Genomic DNA, 17,328 nt, shown 5'->3' with positions numbered 1-17,328 from the left:
TTCTACTCACTGACTGTAGGCCACAGTGACCTATGTTTTCTACTTCTACTCACTGACCGTAGGCCACAGTGACCTGTGTTTTCGACACTGACTGTAGGCCACCGTGACCTATTGATGTTTTCTACTCACTGACTGTAGGCCACAGTGACCTATGTTTTCGACTCACTGACTTTGGTTAGACTTGGCACTTAGCTCCATCTAAATCAAAGCCATGAAGATGTTACAAAAAAGTTCTAGTTGTAAATATTTCTCAAAGAGGTGAAAATTGATGAGAATTTTGTTTATCATCCATTGCATACATATTCATACAGTTTGAGAATGGAATTTTGTTTAATGTATTAAAAACAAATTCTGTTAATATGTGAATGATTTTACTACACATCATACAGGATCAAACAAACAATATGTTGAAGATACATAACACCACACTATCTCGAAGTTTAAAAAAAAAATAGTAAAATAACTGGAAACCATAAAATTGATATGACCTTGACAGCTTTATTCTGATTGTTTGATTTTAGGATGACCCTAGTGTGTCACAGAAAGTGACATCCTCAGATACTGGATACAGCAGTGGATGTTCAGAACCTGGATCAGCTAAACCCATGAATCACAAGGAGGCTGAACGCCTGGACATAATGATGGATCTGGTGCTGAAATATATACACCAAACGTGTTTCCATGATGGTAGGTCCACACATACACCAACCGTGTTTCCATAGATCCTTACAGATTTAATGTTCTTCCATAAGATTAGGTCATAAACTTTACAAAAAATATACATGATATCTTTCTATGAGGACAGGTCACACATACTCTTAAAAGAATGTGTTCTCACTTGAATTTATATTTCTTACAAGAATTTTGAGTTTATGTTAAGTGTTTATCTTGTGTAGGTCAGCTGAACTGGGAGAAGGCTAAGACACTGTATCGGGAAATGCTGCTGGTGTTTGACCGCCTTATTCTACCTACACATGCTTCCTGCCATGTCCAGTTCATCATGTTTTTCCTGTGTGCAATAAAGCAGGTCAGTACAAATACTTCAGGGGCCCACTCTGATCGGGGAATAAAGCATGTTGAGACAATTAGGTCAATCATCAACAAAGGTGACCTTAGTTTAACTACGGAATGATTAACTTCATTTTGGTCATGTGTTAAGCACGTCTGTAGACAAAAGAGGAAGCTGCAGTGTACGTTCAACCTGTGTCTAGGGCCGGACAAGAGGATGCTGACTAGAAGGGATAACTTTAAACTGTCCTGACTAACAAGAGTCAACTGTAATGTTTACTGACTAACAAGGGATGAATTGCTACTTAAAATGATGATAGATTTTCTTCATTCATACCAACATTGACATTTTTCTTTGCTCCTTCAGTATGGATAAAATCTTCAGTATGGGTGAAGATATTTTTTGCCCAATTCTGTTTAAAGGATCTCTGGGCCCAGGGGATTCAAAGGTGTATAAATGAAGATAGTGGCCCCCACTGGGGCAGAGGGATGAGCCCATTAAAGGAAAAAGATGTTTCTTACTAGTTTTGATCTGTCTATATAGCTTTAGACCTGGTGAGCTATACAGGCTCCAGGGCCGATTGTTGTTTTGTCATTGTGTTGTTCAAACATTAGGAAGTTTCAATTGATTTTCAGCCAATCTGTGAAGGCTTTTTGGATTTTCTGTGGAAGAAAGTGCAGGATCCAAACACAGAGCGGGTGTACCGTCAGGCTAGTGTGAGCTACATAGGCAGCTTGTTGTCTCGAGGACTGTTCGTACCAATCAGGTAATTCAAGCATAGCTCATTACACTTTGTTCAAACATTTTCAATCTTTCTTAATGAAGACAAATTCAAATTCCCTGAATAACAAATCCAAATACAAAAATGTACATGCTTCAAGTTGAAATGATGCTTAGGTTCATAAAAAATAATGTTCACATGTCCAACATATATGACAAAATAAGATAAGAAAAGGGCTGTTCTGTTTCATAAAAATCATTATCAAGAAAAAAAAATGTTGAACATCAAATTTGGATTCCCAGTGTTTTATTATATAGATTCCAGTTTTATTGTTGTTTTCTGCTCTTTTATGAACAAACCATGGTTAACTAATCATAGGGAGATTTTCAGTTCTCTAAAAGGCTGTGTGACGGTATACCAGTAAACGAGTACAATGTTCAGTTCTCTAAAAGGCTGTGTGCCAGTATACCAGTATACGAGTACAATGTTCAGTTCTGTAAAAGGCTGTGTGACGGTATACCAGTAAACGAGTACAAAGTTCAGTTCTCTAAAAGGCTGTGTGACAGTATACCAGTAAACGAGTACAATGTTTAGTTCTCTAAAAGGCTGTGTGACCGTATACCAGTAAACGAGTACAATGTTTAGTTCTCTAAAAGGCTGTGTGACTGTATACCAGTAAACGAGTACAATGTTTAGTTCTCTAAAAGGCTGTGTGACGGTATACCAGGAAACAAGTACAATGTTCAGTTCTCTAAAATGCTGTGTGACGGTATACCAGTAAACGAGTCCAATGTTCAGTTCTCTAAAAGGCTGTGTCACAGTAAACGAGTACAATGTTCAGATCTCTAAAAGGCTGTGTGCCAGTATACCAGTATACGAGTACAATGTTCAGTTCTCTAAAAGGCTGTGTGACGGTATACCAGTATACGAGTATAGTGTTCAGTTCTCTAACAACCTGTGTGACAATATACCAGTAAACGAGTACAATGTTCAGTTCTCTAAAAGGCTGTGTGACGGTATACCAGTAAACGAGTACAATGTTCAGTTCTCTAAAAGGCTGTGTGACNCCAGTAAACGAGTACGATGTTCAGTTCTCTAAAAGGCTGTGTGACAGTATACCAGTAAACAAGTACAATGTTCAGTTCTCTAAAAGGCTGTGTGACAGTATACCAGTAAACGAGTACAATGTTCAGTTCTCTAAAAGGCTGTGTGACAGTATACCAGTAAACGAGTACAATGTTCAGTTCTCTAAAAGGCTGTGTGACAGTATACCAGTAAACGAGTACAATGTTCAGTTCTCTAAAAGGCTGTGTGACAGTATACCAGTATTTGAGTACAATGTTCAGCTCTGTAACAAATTATATGAAGTGATAACTGATGCATGTGATGGTTGTATTTTTTCAGCACTGTCACAGCCTGTCTGGGACTGATGTGTGATTGGGTACACAAGTACTTAGACCAGGTTGGCACCGACTCTATCCATGCTGATGTGTGTCACCATGGATCCTTTTATTCTGTTTGTCAAACAATTTTCTATGTGTTTGTATTCAGAAGTAAAGAGCTGCTGGAAATGAAAAAGGGTGAGTTTTTCATGTGTAACATGCTTTACCTAGTGAGAACTATTTAAGTTTATAAAGGTACCATATTTTCATATAAGAGACTGATTCCCATGTATGTCCTATCTTTTTTAGCTCATGAGATAAAAACATTTTATACAATGGAAGGTAATGGTCCTCTTTTTTTCACATGCCTGGTAATAGGACACTCTCTCCATGCATAGGGAAATTCTTCCCCTTTCTTGAGGATTTGTTGATTTGGGATTTCCTATCAGGTTCACCTGTGTCAATTAAAGTCTGTTCTTTGGACTACAGCTGTTACGTTATATTGGAAATCCAGTACATTTAATTACACAGCAATTTCATGTTGCTTTGAAGTATAAAAATGAAATTTCTAGGTATCAAAATATTTCCCTCAAGCTTACCAGGTAGTTTGATTTTCATTGAAGTGTTTTGAATTTGCAAATTTGTTCAATATGACAAAATACACTCCCTATTTAGTGGGCTTATCACCAGTTGTCTAGTTAATATGAGACCACCTGCCACATTTGACCCTTTTTTTCGCAGGCTAAAAACAGAGGAACCAGAAGAAGGTTACAGGCCCTAGAACCTCTTCTGTTATATGTAAAGAATACAGTAGGGTTGCTCTTCAATACTTAGAATATTTGTTTTGAACTTTTTGTCTTTGTTAAATCTTTCATCTAAACAGGTTACAAATGGGCAGAGGGTTTAAATTTCCAGAGAATCGTAACGAGTCGCCTCAACCCACTGCGTGTGTGTCTGCCTGTTATAGTGAAGTCTTTTGCGTCTGTCACAAGGTTTGTATTTACTGGGCAATCATTTAAGTATCCATTATCACACAAGATTAAGAAATTATCTCCTTTTTAATGAAGTTGATAAGGGGGGGGGGGGGGGGGGGGGGTGGGTGTATAGAAACAGGTTCTGTCGATCTGTCCATCCATTCACAGTAAGGAGAATTGTTCAGTCCATATTTATAAGTACATGTACTTCATGTATATTACTGATACTTGCAATAATCAACAGGGATTTGAGAACGATATTGGCTGGTTGCGAAGGCCCTATAACCACGGATGATAATTTGTGAACCGCTTTGAGAAGACCTACGTACTAGGTTGTGATGAAGCGGTATATAAGAACCTCGAACTATTATATTATTATGATGCAGCTAGGGTTGCATGTTGCAGATGCTGAAATTGACTTATATTTAACACTTCAGTAACTTCTTTAATTTTTAAATGTATATCACATTAAGAATTGTTATCTGGGTACCTAAAGTTACTGCATAGATAATACTTTGAAAAATGTTCATGTTGTTAACTAAATGTGTTTCATCATTTTGGAAAAAAAAAATATTATTCATGTTTTCACTATTGCTGTATACATCTGTTTTAAATGATTACTAAAGAAAAAATGCATAATGAACTGTAGGGCTCGGTACCATTCACAATGGGATAGTATGCTACATTGTAACTACCTTGTCTATGGAGCAGAGATATTGATAACAGTATCGTCTTGTGATGATTGTCCATTTTCTGAGTGATGTCTTATATAGATATGATTTAGGATTTCTGCATAAGTGATAGAGAATAGTTTTTTCATGTCAAAGAATGACAGATCATCTCAATAGTAATCTGAAAGAAATCATGATTCCTCCGTACCTATCCCTACCACTGTGTTTTTAATGCTTCACAGATACAGTCCTACTTTTTTTTATAAATATGGTTTTACTACTTGGGGGAAATTTTCCATGCCTCTTTGTTCTAAAAACATAATCACTTAACACTAGGAAGAGGTCATCATTTTATGCAGTGTAATTATACCACAATAAGGTAGTCACCTTACCTTTGTAACACATTTCATGCAGTGTAATTATACCACAATAAGGTAGTCACCTTACCTTTGTAACACATTTCATGCAGTGTAATTATACCACAATAAGGTAGTCACCTTACCTTTGTAACACATTTCATGCAGTGTAATTATATCACAATAAGGTAGTCACCTTACCTTTGTAACACATTTCATGCAGTGTAATTATATCACAATAAGGTAGTCACCTTACCTTTGTAACACATTTCATGCAGTGTAATTATATCACAATAAGGTAGTCACCTTACCTTTGTAACACATTTCATGCAGTGTAATTATATCACAATAAGGTAGTCACCTTACCTTTGTAACACATTTCATGCAGTGTAATTATATCACAATAAGGTAGTCACCTTACCTTTGTAACACATTTCATGCAGTGTAATTATATCACAATAAGGTAGTCACCTTACCTTTGTAACACATTTCATGCAGTGTAATTATATCACAATAAGGTAGTCACCTTACCTTTGTAACACATTTCATGCAGTGTAATTATATCACAATAAGGTAGTCACCTTACCTTTGTAACACATTTCATGCAGTGTAATTATATCACAATAAGGTAGTCACCTTACTTTTGTAACACATTTCATGCAGTGTAATTATATCACAATAAGGTAGTCACCTTACCTTTGTAACACATTTCATGCACTATTAATGATAGGACTGTGTATTGGGATTATTTACAATTCAGAGCTTTTTAAGGCAGGCAAGTGTAGGAGAGTAAAATCAATCACTCCTGTGTAATACAAACAGAGAAATCTCAAACCTCGGGATAAGATTGTCAAAGTTTAGTACCTGGCCAATCCTTGTGGTCAACTTCAAAAGTCTAACCCTTGGGTTTAGAATTTTCCTGTATGCATCACACAGGCTAGGGTTGCTTCATTCTTTAGTCTAAAATAGACTTCTTCATGAAGGAGTACGTTTTTATTGGAATTAGATCGACCAACAAAACTTCACCGAATAATGATATATGACCTGTTTCCTTTCAGAACACACCAGTTAGCTTTTTGTGATACAATAATAGAGAGAAATAATCGTTGTTTCCTGCCATCATCGTCGACAAGAAAAGGAGACCAGCTCAATGATGCATTTCCCTTTGATCCTTACCTATTACACAGGTAATTTAACCTCCACCCTCTATACTCTATACATACTACATAATTATGTAAGTCAGTCCCACCCTTTTCTCCATGCATACCACACAGCTAAGTTACCACACACTCTCAACCCTGTACATAACACAGGTAAAGTATCCCTCACTCAGCACTGTATGAAAAAAGATGGTGGGCAGGTGGCCATCTTGAATTTTGAGAATTGATGTTTGTTAGTACAAATTCTCAGAAAGTATTGGAGGGATATTTGTTCCAATTTCACGTGAAGGTTCCCAAAGGTCCTTTGTTGTGCTTATTGAGTTTAAGGACTGATTGGAAATAAAAAAAGATAACCAAAAGGCAGCCATTTTGAGTTTTGATGGTTCAAGTTTTTAAAACTGTTACTCAGAAAATACTGAGTGACCAGATGGCGCTGTGGATAACGCACCCACCTTTCACTACAGCGACCGGGGTTTGATTCCCTGATTGGTCGTGAAAAGGTATGGGGGTCACCTGCCTGACCAAGTAGGTTATTGCCAGGTACTCCAGGTACTTAGGGTACCCCCCCCCCCCCCCCCNTTCCTCCCACATTAAAAAACCCAGTGCCCTAACTTCTGGGCCAACACGAATGATTAACATAAGTTGAAATATAACTAATGTCTATTTGACAGCCAACTTGAATTTTGACAGCTCAATTTTGTTATTACCTTTTCTTAAAAAGCATTTGACAGACCTTTACCAAATTTTAAATGTGGATTTTCGTAGGTACTTACAAACCATTTTAAGGCTAATCAGGATAACAAAATGGTCGCCAGACAGCCTCTTATATTTTGACAGTTTCAGGATGTTATCACTATTTCCCTAGAAGTACTAGACACATCTTCTCTTACCCTGGACAGGTGTATCCACACTTTTACCAGTGTGAGATTTCCTTTTCTCTTACCCTGGACAGGTGTATCCACACTTTTACCGGTGTGAGATTTCCTTGTCTCTTACCCTGGACAGGTGTATCCATACTTTTACCAGTGTGAGATTTCCTCGTCTCTTACCCTGGACAGGTGTAGCCATACTTTTACCAGTGGGAGATTTCCTTGTCTCTTACCCTGGACAGGTGTATCCATACTTTTACCAGTGTGAGATTTCCTCGTCTCTTACCCTGGACAGGTGTATCCATACTTTTACCAGTGTGAGATTTCCTTGTCTCTTACCCTGGACAGGTGTATCCATACTTTTACCAGTGTGAGATTTCCTTGTCTCACCCTAGGGTTGAGACGGGGGGGATTCACCTATTCATAACAATGTTATGACGTCACTTCAACACTACAATGACGTCACGTCAACAATCCCATCAACACGTCAATAGTAAATAGGTCAAATAACAACCTCACTGTAAAATAATGTCATACACAGCAGTGGGAAGTTTTGATTTACTGTTTGCATGACTCAATGCAACCGAGTCAGATGTTAAAGTGTAAAGAATAGAAAATACCAATCTTACATAAAACCAGTGAAAAATGGTACAATGGTGGGGGCCAATACCTCTTGGATTTCTTGTCACATATTCTGTTATCATTTAATATATTTGTAAATTCAGTGCAAACAGAAACCTGCACTTACTAATAATAGTAATAATTGGACATCTTTAAACAATTAGTTTCTGTGTTTTTTCACAGGTCGGGAAAGTTTATCATGCCCCATTACAGGGAATACCAAGGGAATGTTGTACAGGAAGATAATGATACAGAGGTGAGTGACTACTAGATAGATAAAGATACAGGGGTGAGTGACTACTAGATAAAGATACAGAGGAGAGTGACTACTAGATAGATAATTATACAGATGTGAGTGACTACTAGATAGATAATGATACAGAGGTGAGTAACTACTAGATAGATAATGATACAGAGGTGAGTGACTACTAGATAAAGATACAGAGGTGAGTGACTACTAGATAGATAATGATACAGAGGTGAGTGACTACTAGATAGATAATGATACAGAGGTGAGTGACTACTAGATAGATAATGATACAGAGGTGAGTGACTACTAGATAGATAATGATACAGAGGTGAGTGACTACTAGATAGATAATGATACAGAGGTGAGTGACTACTAGATAGATAATGATACAGAGGTGAGTGACTACTAGATAGATAATGATACAGAGGTGAGTGACTACTAGATAGATAATGATACAGAGGTGAGTGACTACTAGATAGATAATGATACAGAGGTGAGTGACTACTAGATAGATAATGATACAGAGGTGAGTGACTACTAGATAGATAATGATACAGAGGTGAGTGACTACTAGATAGATAATGATACAGAGGTGAGTGACTACTAGATAGATAATGATACAGAGGTGAGTGACTACTAGATAGATAATGATACAGAGGTGAGTGACTACTAGATAGATAATGATACAGAGGTGAGTGACTACTAGATAGATAATGATACAGAGGTGAGTGACTACTAGATAGATAATGATACAGAGGTGAGTGACTACTAGATAGATAATGATACAGAGGTGAGTGACTACTAGATAGATAATGATACAGAGGTGAGTGACTACTAGATAGATAATGATACAGAGGTGAGTGACTACTAGATAGATAATGATACAGAGGTGAGTGACTACTAGATAGATAATGATACAGAGGTGAGTGACTACTAGATAGATAATGATACAGAGGTGAGTGACTACTAGATAGATAATGATACAGAGGTGAGTGACTACTAGATAGATAATGATACAGAGGTGAGTGACTACTAGATAGATAATGATACAGAGGTGAGTGACTACTAGATAGATAATGATACAGAGGTGAGTGACTACTAGATAGATAATGATACAGAGGTGAGTGACTACTAGATAGATAATGATACAGAGGTGAGTGACTACTAGATAGATAATGATACAGAGGTGAGTGACTACTAGATAGATAATGATACAGAGGTGAGTGACTACTAGATAGATAATGATACAGAGGTGAGTGACTACTAGATAGATAATGATACAGAGGTGAGTGACTACTAGATAGATAATGATACAGAGGTGAGTGACTACTAGATAGATAATGATACAGAGGTGAGTGACTACTAGATAGATAATGATACAGAGGTGAGTGACTACTAGATAGATAATGATACAGAGGTGAGTGACTACTAGATAGATAATGATACAGAGGTGAGTGACTACTAGATAGATAATGATACAGAGGTGAGTGACTACTAGATAGATAATGATACAGAGGTGAGTGACTACTAGATAGATAATGATACAGAGGTGAGTGACTACTAGATAGATAATGATACAGAGGTGAGTGACTACTAGATAGATAATGATACAGAGGTGAGTGACTACTAGATAGATAATGATACAGAGGTGAGTGACTACTAGATAGATAATGATACAGAGGTGAGTGACTACTAGATAGATAATGATACAGAGGTGAGTGACTACTAGATAGATAATAATTTTTGCTTTTGTCTTTTGAAACAAACTTACAGTTGAATTTTACTTTGAAAACAATAATTAATGTCTGTCATTAAACATAAATATTTCAAAATTGATAATTTTTGGTACCATACAATACTTACAAGGACTTTACTGATGTGACATCCAAGCAAAATCTGTTACATTGACCTCCAAGATTTGAGTATGCTTTTGTATGTAATTATTATTGAACAACTAGCTGTTTATTGTAAGGTTTCTGGTAATGTTTGTTATATTATGCCTACAGGATGAGGAGGATGATTTTATAACAGACGATATTGTGTCTCCAAAGAACACCATCCCAGTGCTATCTACAGGGAAAACTCCCACAGACTTTATGGCATACAGTGTGTCTCCAGGGTTCAAACAAATGCAGGAATGGCCACAGAGTATGGAAGGATGAAATACAGAAGCTGCATTATGTGTGTTAAGAAGAGGCTGTGTCTGGAACTGGTGGATGAGGGGGCTGACAGCAACTGCTAGTCAGGTTGATGGATGAGGGGGTGACTGGAACTGCCAGTCAGTTTGATGGATGAGGGGGCTGACAGCAACTGCCAGTCAGGTTGATGGATGAATGTTGGGGGTGACTAGAACTGCCAGCCAGTTTGATGGATGAATGTTGGGGGTGACTAGAACTGCCAGCCAGTTTGATGGATGAATGTTGGGGGTGACCAGAACTGCCAGTCAGTTTGATGGATAAAGGGGAGTGGCTGGGACAGCCACTCAGTTTGATGAATGAGGGGGCTGACTGGAACTGCTAGTCAGTTTGATGGATGAATGTTCGGGGTGACTAGAACTGCCAGTCAGTTTGATGGATAAAGGGGAGGGACTGGAACAGCCACTCAGTTTGATGAATGAGGGGGCTGACTGGAACTGCTAGTCAATTTGATGGATGAATGTTGGGGGTGACTAGAACTGCCAGCCAGTTTGATGGATGAATGTTGGGGGTGACTGGAACTGCCAGTCAGTTTGATGGATGAATGTTGGGGGTGACTAGAACTGCCAGTCAGTTTGATGGATAAAGGGGAGTGACTGGAACAGCCACTCAGTTTGATGAATGAGGGGGCTGACTGGAACTGCTAGTCAGTTTGATGGATGAATGTTGGGGGTGACTAGAACTGCCAGTCAGTTTGATGGATGAATGTTGGAGGTGACTAGAACTGCCAGTCAGTTTGATGGATGAATGTTGGGGGTGACTGGAACTGCCAGTCAGTTTGATGGATAAAGGGGAGTGGCTGGAACTGCCTGTCAGTTTGATGAGTGAGGGGGTGACTGGAACAGCCACTCAGTTTGATGGATGAGGGGGCTGACTGGAACTGCTAGTCAGTTTGATGGATGAATGGGGTGACTAGAACTGCTGGTCAGTTTGCTGGATAAAGGGGATGAATGGAACTGACAAGTCAGTTTGATGGTGGGGGGCTGTCCCGATCAGACTGTTTGATAGGTAGGATGTGTGATTGGAATGACCAATGGTCTTATGAAAGATTATTTTTTAATAAATGTGTTGGTCTCCTACCCAGTGATGTTCTAAGAGACCAGTTATATGTGTTAAACAAACTTCATGGTGAAGCAATTGGGTTAAGTGCAACTCTTTGCCAAAATGTTAATGCATACATATATCAGACATATAGTTTATTTAGTTTAAAATTTATATCCCTGTTAATTTTTAAGCATGCGATTTGAATGGTGCCTCCATAAGTGTCTGTACATATTATCTGGGAAATGACATCTCAGTATGTTTGTGTTTTTTTTTTTATTATAAGATTAATCACATTGCTGCATTTATACAGAAAATAATTTCTTGTTGGAATTGTAATTAATATTTTGTGGAGACCTGTGCATTTCTGTTGACATCAGACATTTTGGATTTGTTAAAGTATTAGTTTATATTGGGAATTTAGGTTTGCAGTTACCTAGATATATAGTATTTTCTTATAATAAGCCTTTATTATATGCTTGAAAACTTCTCGCAATCACATTGGTCTTATCCAATACACGTGACCAGTCCTCAAAAACTCATGTAGACTGGTAATCCGGTGAATATCAATTTCTAAAAATAGCCTATATGGAAATTCCCCGAAACTTGACGTAGCGCATGCTCTGTTAGAACGGAACAAGATCTGTCAGAAGACAACAGAGGATGGCTGCTGGTGAACGATTCGCCTCCGTTACATCTATAAATTTCAAAAAACTACTTGCAGATAAAGATGCTGTTAACATAAAAACCGCCACCGAACACGCACAGCATGTCCCCCACGCTTATCTTCAGGAAAAAAATCTTGACGATGTCTTCAAAAGCTATGATGCCGAAATGTTTGATTCAACCCTGGCTAAATTTTACACGAAGGCTCGTTCCAAGTAAAGGTTAACTGTACAAAATTTTATTGTTGAAGCATACAATAAATTAGTTATGGGCTTTTAGGCTGGTAAATAAATTATGATGTGATATGAACCTGAAAAAATGAAATTGACCTCGGTGAATCGCTTTTTCAGGTTCATATCACATCATATTCACCAGCACAAAAGTCTATATTTGTATAATATGTCATGTTAGAAATCATATGGTTTTTAGAATATTGGCAGCTCCTATAGGGGGGCATCCATTCTTAGTGACCATCAGAATAAGTTCTAAAGTACTTCACTTGATCGAATATAAAATCTCATTGACCTCAATTTATAACTTACTGTATCTTGCTTCATTTGAGAGGCTGGAATGGCTGAATCACAGTTACTAATTAAGTACTGTGCTAGTAAATAGGTCAAATGACAACTTCACTTTGAAAGAATAAAGTCACACACACTTAAGCTTTGAGCAAAAGTGACCACAAGGTGCACCGTTTACATGACTTAATCCAACAGATCAGAGAACAGATCACTCTTACTTAGAAGCTATGAAGATGGTATGATGGTGGGCGCTAAGATCACTCTTACTTAGAAGCTATGAAGATGGTACGATGGTGGGCGCTAAGATCACTCTTACATAGAAGCTATGAAGATGGTACGATGGTGGGCGCTACCCACTCTTACTTAGAAGCTATGAAGATGGTACGATGGTGGGCGCTAAGATCACTCTTACATAGAAGCTATGAAGATGGTACGATGGTGGGCGCTAAGATCACTCTTACTTAGAAGCTATGAAGATGGTACGATGGTGGGCGCTAAGATCACTCTGGGATCTCTTGTTGTCCTTTGCTATTTATAGAAAATATTTATAAAGGCAGTTTAAAATTGACTTAAAATTATCCATTTCTTGTCCAGGAAATTATCAGCTTGTATCAATTTCATGTTATGACACTGTCCAACCATCCGTCTGTCTTTTCACATAATCTGGACCATGGCTAGTCATACATCATCCCAGATCTTTCCACATGAGGATCGGCATGTCATAAAATGGGAACGCTGTGTTAATGTCTATGATAGGTATGGCTGTTGTTTATTCCTCCAGCACGTTTAAACATCTTGACATGACACAATTAAAAAAATTATGGGCAAATGGAGACATTGGCTATTATAAATCGCAAGAACAATAATTCACCTCTCTGTAGTATTAACAAGATTTTGATATGTTTAATGAGAAGTTCTTTTTACCCAACCACTACAATTTTCTGTGTGACGTCTCGATGATTAGTATGATATGTACACTGTCACCTTCATCAAACAAATGACCAGTGAAGCGGTCATTTGATGTTTTGTCATAAAGATTAGCAAATAAGCCAGAGTTTCTTCTGGCCCTGACACCAGACTTCGGCATTTTGACAGATAGACAGATAGATGTCTGTTGTTTGCCAAGTCTGGTGTCAGTGCCAGAGGAAACTTAATTGTATAAGAATACGTCAGAAGGGTTCCAAGTACATGGTGTCAATTAAAAATAAAACCCCAAACAATTTAGAAACGTCGTGAAATGCTTTCATTGAAGCTTCAAAGTTGAAATATTAGAATCTTTTACAAGAAAATGAATGCAGCAGCCTTTATTTGCCGGTGATAGGTATATCCCTTAATACATAATTGGGATATACGTTCTGCTATTGTTATTGTGGTGTGATGATTGTAAACACACTGTACATGTATATCACAAGTTGTTTCCTTTGCTTCATTGTCAAGATATCACCAATAGGTTGTCTTTTAAACTTTTCTTAGACTGTTAAGTTTATTGTGATCTTTAGGACTTTGTAGTTTCTGAAAACTTTAAAATAAAAACTATAAAAAAAATTGTATGCATTGTTTGTTTGTCATATAGTAGAAATACTTATACAGAAGTATAGATGATACCAGCAACAAACCAGTCTAAAAACTTTACACTTGCAGAAGGTTTAAGTATTTTTGTTAATTGAATGGAATTTCATGAATTAAAAAAAAAAAGAGTGCAATCTTCTGTAAAATTCGAAGTTTGAATTTCCACATTACAGTGATATAGCTTTGGTTGCTCTGAATGCATGTTGTCATGCTGAGTTTGACCTAAGTTTTACTTTTTAGCGGCTTCCTTTACATGAAATGGTCTCATCTATGTAACAGTCTAAAAGTTGTTGTTTCATCACTATCTCAGAAACTATGTAACTGCTAAGTTTGCTGAATTGGATGCTTGTTGCAGATGCTGAATTTGGCTTATTTTATGCTTTATTGGGCTCTGGAGCGTTCTCAAATTTAAGTATGCTACGTTGTGATTGGGTATCTCATCATGCCTTGTATACCGAGTTGTTTTTTTTATTATTGCAGCTTTTTGTTTGGCAATGAAACCATTTCACCTTTAGGCCTAAATATTGCAAAAGCATTGTTTAAAAATATGAAATGTTTATCTCTGCTACACCTGCCGATCACAGCTGGACCCTTTCCCGAGTTATTATCGTACTGGGAATCACGTATTTATTGGAGAGAAAAAAAGAAAGTTATGTTTAATACACATTTTTACTTGGTGTTTAGTGTAATATTGTGACATTGATTTGATTTGGCAAATAATAGTATTTGCAGTGAAAAAATAAGAAAAATAATAAAATCTTATTTTATTTATGGCGAGACATACTTATTGTAACTTACCTGTCCAGAGTATTGCCCAACACCTAAAACTTATTTGACAAATTCTTACAATATCCCAACAGTGCTAGTTTTGGATAACAGCCCAAAAGTCAAAGTTTAAACCACTAGTTGCATGGTGAGCATGAAAATTTGAAAACTTATTCTACCAGTATTGGCTCCGAAGACTGGCCTTATCCCTTGGATCTTATTTGCGTTACTGCTTTGAATGAAAATATATGGCAATAACTACTTAAATATCCAAGGGAGCAATACTAGCACTCTTGTTACTTCAAAATACTCCACCTCTTGAACAACTGAAAAAATTGTAACCATATTTGGTTCGAAACATCACTTGGCCAAGCTGATCATTTTGTTTTATAAATGAAGATGGTAGGACCCCTGGGGTTGGAGGGCTAGAGCCCCGATAGAGGAATACCAAACAAACATTTCAGTAAGGAAGCAACTACTAAGTTTTAGTCAGATTGGCCCATGGAAATTCCAGTTATCGTTTGGAGAGAGATTTTTATATTCATAGAAACAGCGACCTTGATGTTTGGTCTCAATTGGATCTTCGAGTTATTGGAGGTGGTTGGATGGAAAGACAGACGACACACATTCCAATACCCCCTCTGATCTCCAATCGGTGGATAATGCAAGTGGTACAAATCTAAGAACACTGATAACTGCTGTGAATTTTGCTTTATTAAAAACTATGAAAATAAGTCATTTTAATTAAAAGCTGTTAAAATAACACCACTGCTACACATACTTTAATAGTGGGACTATTTCCAGTTTTCTATCTCAGTAAATACAAACCAGTTCATTTGATTTTATCATTTCTTAGTTCAGTTATGAGTTGCACAAGGTTAAACTTTAAAGTCAACAAAATCTGCCTGGTGAGAAGATTTCCACTTTTATAGTAGCATACTGCTGATGACTGATAGACTGGAAAACTGTTATAATTTCAGTGGTATAAATGTTAGTATAAAGTTTTAGCTTACTGTCACAATAAAAATGCTGTAATACATCCTGACAGACAAATATCAAGTACATATGTACAAAAGTTTAATTAAAGGGATTACAGTAAAATCATCAATTTTCTTGGGACATTAAATTTCGTTTATTTCGTAGAAAACAAATTTCCATGAAGTTGAATCCCCACAAAAACATAAATTTGGTACAATATAAAAAGGGAAAATCAGAAATCAGCAAAATATAATGTCCTTGAAACAGGTTAGTATATGAAAACCATGAAATTTTAACCCCATGAAAATAAATGATTCTACAGTGGTTTGAATTTTCAGGTAAATGTAGCAGTGAAGAAACCACAAGATAAAGTTGTGAAATAAAACTGTTTCTCGTACAAATAGTCACTCAAAATCACATAGTTCATGCCATGGTAGACATCTATGGAGATAAGGGGTGTTCTATCAATTCACACCACAGTAAAATAAACTACATGGTATACATCTATGGAGACATGAGGATGTTTATACCAGTAATTATATAAGAGGCCCAATGGGCCTGCATCGCTCACCTGGTATTAATCTCACACTTGTAATCTTGAAAGTGGACTAAAATACAGCTACAGGCAGAATATCAGTGTGACCTTGAATGTCAAACAATGACATTAGGTTGAAAGTGGGTCAAGGTCATTCATTTGAACAAATTTGGTAGCCCTGATTGCTACAGGCCAAATATCAGTACCCTGGGCCTTTTGGTTATTGAGAAGTTGATTGAAGATTTGAAGACATTTGAAACCTGTGACCTTGAAAGGTCATTCATTTGAACAAACTTGGTAGCCCTTCATCTCAGCATGTTACTGGCCAAATATCATCACCTTAGGCCTCTTGGTTATTTAGAAGAAGTTGTTTAAATGTTTTGAACATATTTGAAACCTGTGACCTTGAAAATGGATGAAGGTCATTTATTTGAACAAACTTGGTAGCCCTTCATCCCAGCATGCTACTGGCCAAATATCACCTTAGGCCTCTAGGTTATTCAGAAGAAGTTGTTTAAAGGTTTTAAACATATTTGACCCCTGTGACCTTGAATATAAACAAAGGTAATTTATTTTAACAACCTTGGTAGCCCTTTATCCCAGCATGTTACTGGCCAAATTTAAGCACCCTAGGCCTATTGGTTATTCAGAAGTTGTTTAAATGTTTTAAACATATTTGACTCCTGTGACCTACCTACAATATAAGTCAAGGTCATGTATTTGAGCAAACTTGGTAGCCCTTCATCCCAGCATGTTACAGGCCAAATATCATCCCCCTAGGCCTCTTGGTTATTCAGAAGAAGTTGTTGAAAGGTTTTAAACATATTTGACCCATGTGACCTTGAATATAAATCAAGGTCATTTATTTGAACAAAATTGGTAGCCCTTCATCCCAGCATGTTACTGGCAAAATATCATCACCCTATGCCAATCTTGGTTATTCAGAAGAAGTTGTTTAAAGAATTTAACATATTTGACCCCTGTGACCTTGAAAATGGATGAAGGTCATTTATTTGAACAAACTTGGTAGCCCTTCATCCCAGCA

The 17,328-nt window shown here is 37.2% G+C and overlaps 1 protein-coding gene across 2 annotated transcripts in view; it reads left to right on the top strand.

The window, feature by feature from the left end:
- LOC110463852 (RNA polymerase I-specific transcription initiation factor RRN3-like) overlaps positions 1 to 10,446 on the top strand; it is a 19,844-nt gene extending 9,398 nt beyond the window's left edge. For both annotated transcript variants that reach the window (XM_021518749.1, XM_021518750.1), the window contains exons 9-16: positions 522 to 687; positions 897 to 1,027; positions 1,645 to 1,775; positions 3,135 to 3,310; positions 3,996 to 4,104; positions 6,172 to 6,300; positions 7,947 to 8,019; positions 10,020 to 10,446. In XM_021518749.1, coding sequence (XP_021374424.1) covers positions 522 to 687; positions 897 to 1,027; positions 1,645 to 1,775; positions 3,135 to 3,310; positions 3,996 to 4,104; positions 6,172 to 6,300; positions 7,947 to 8,019; positions 10,020 to 10,175 — 1,071 coding nt within the window. In that variant the 3' untranslated portion in view covers positions 10,176 to 10,446. The remainder of the gene's footprint in view (positions 1 to 521; positions 688 to 896; positions 1,028 to 1,644; positions 1,776 to 3,134; positions 3,311 to 3,995; positions 4,105 to 6,171; positions 6,301 to 7,946; positions 8,020 to 10,019) is intronic.
- The last annotated feature ends 6,882 nt before the right edge of the window (positions 10,447 to 17,328 follow it).

The sequence above is a fragment of the Mizuhopecten yessoensis genome, unplaced genomic scaffold, assembly GCF_002113885.1.
Source record: "Mizuhopecten yessoensis strain PY_sf001 unplaced genomic scaffold, ASM211388v2 scaffold10937, whole genome shotgun sequence".
In the NCBI taxonomy this organism is placed as follows: domain Eukaryota; kingdom Metazoa; phylum Mollusca; class Bivalvia; order Pectinida; family Pectinidae; genus Mizuhopecten; species Mizuhopecten yessoensis.
Note: the sequence above shows the minus strand (reverse complement) of the source record. Positions and strands in the feature narration are given on the sequence as shown.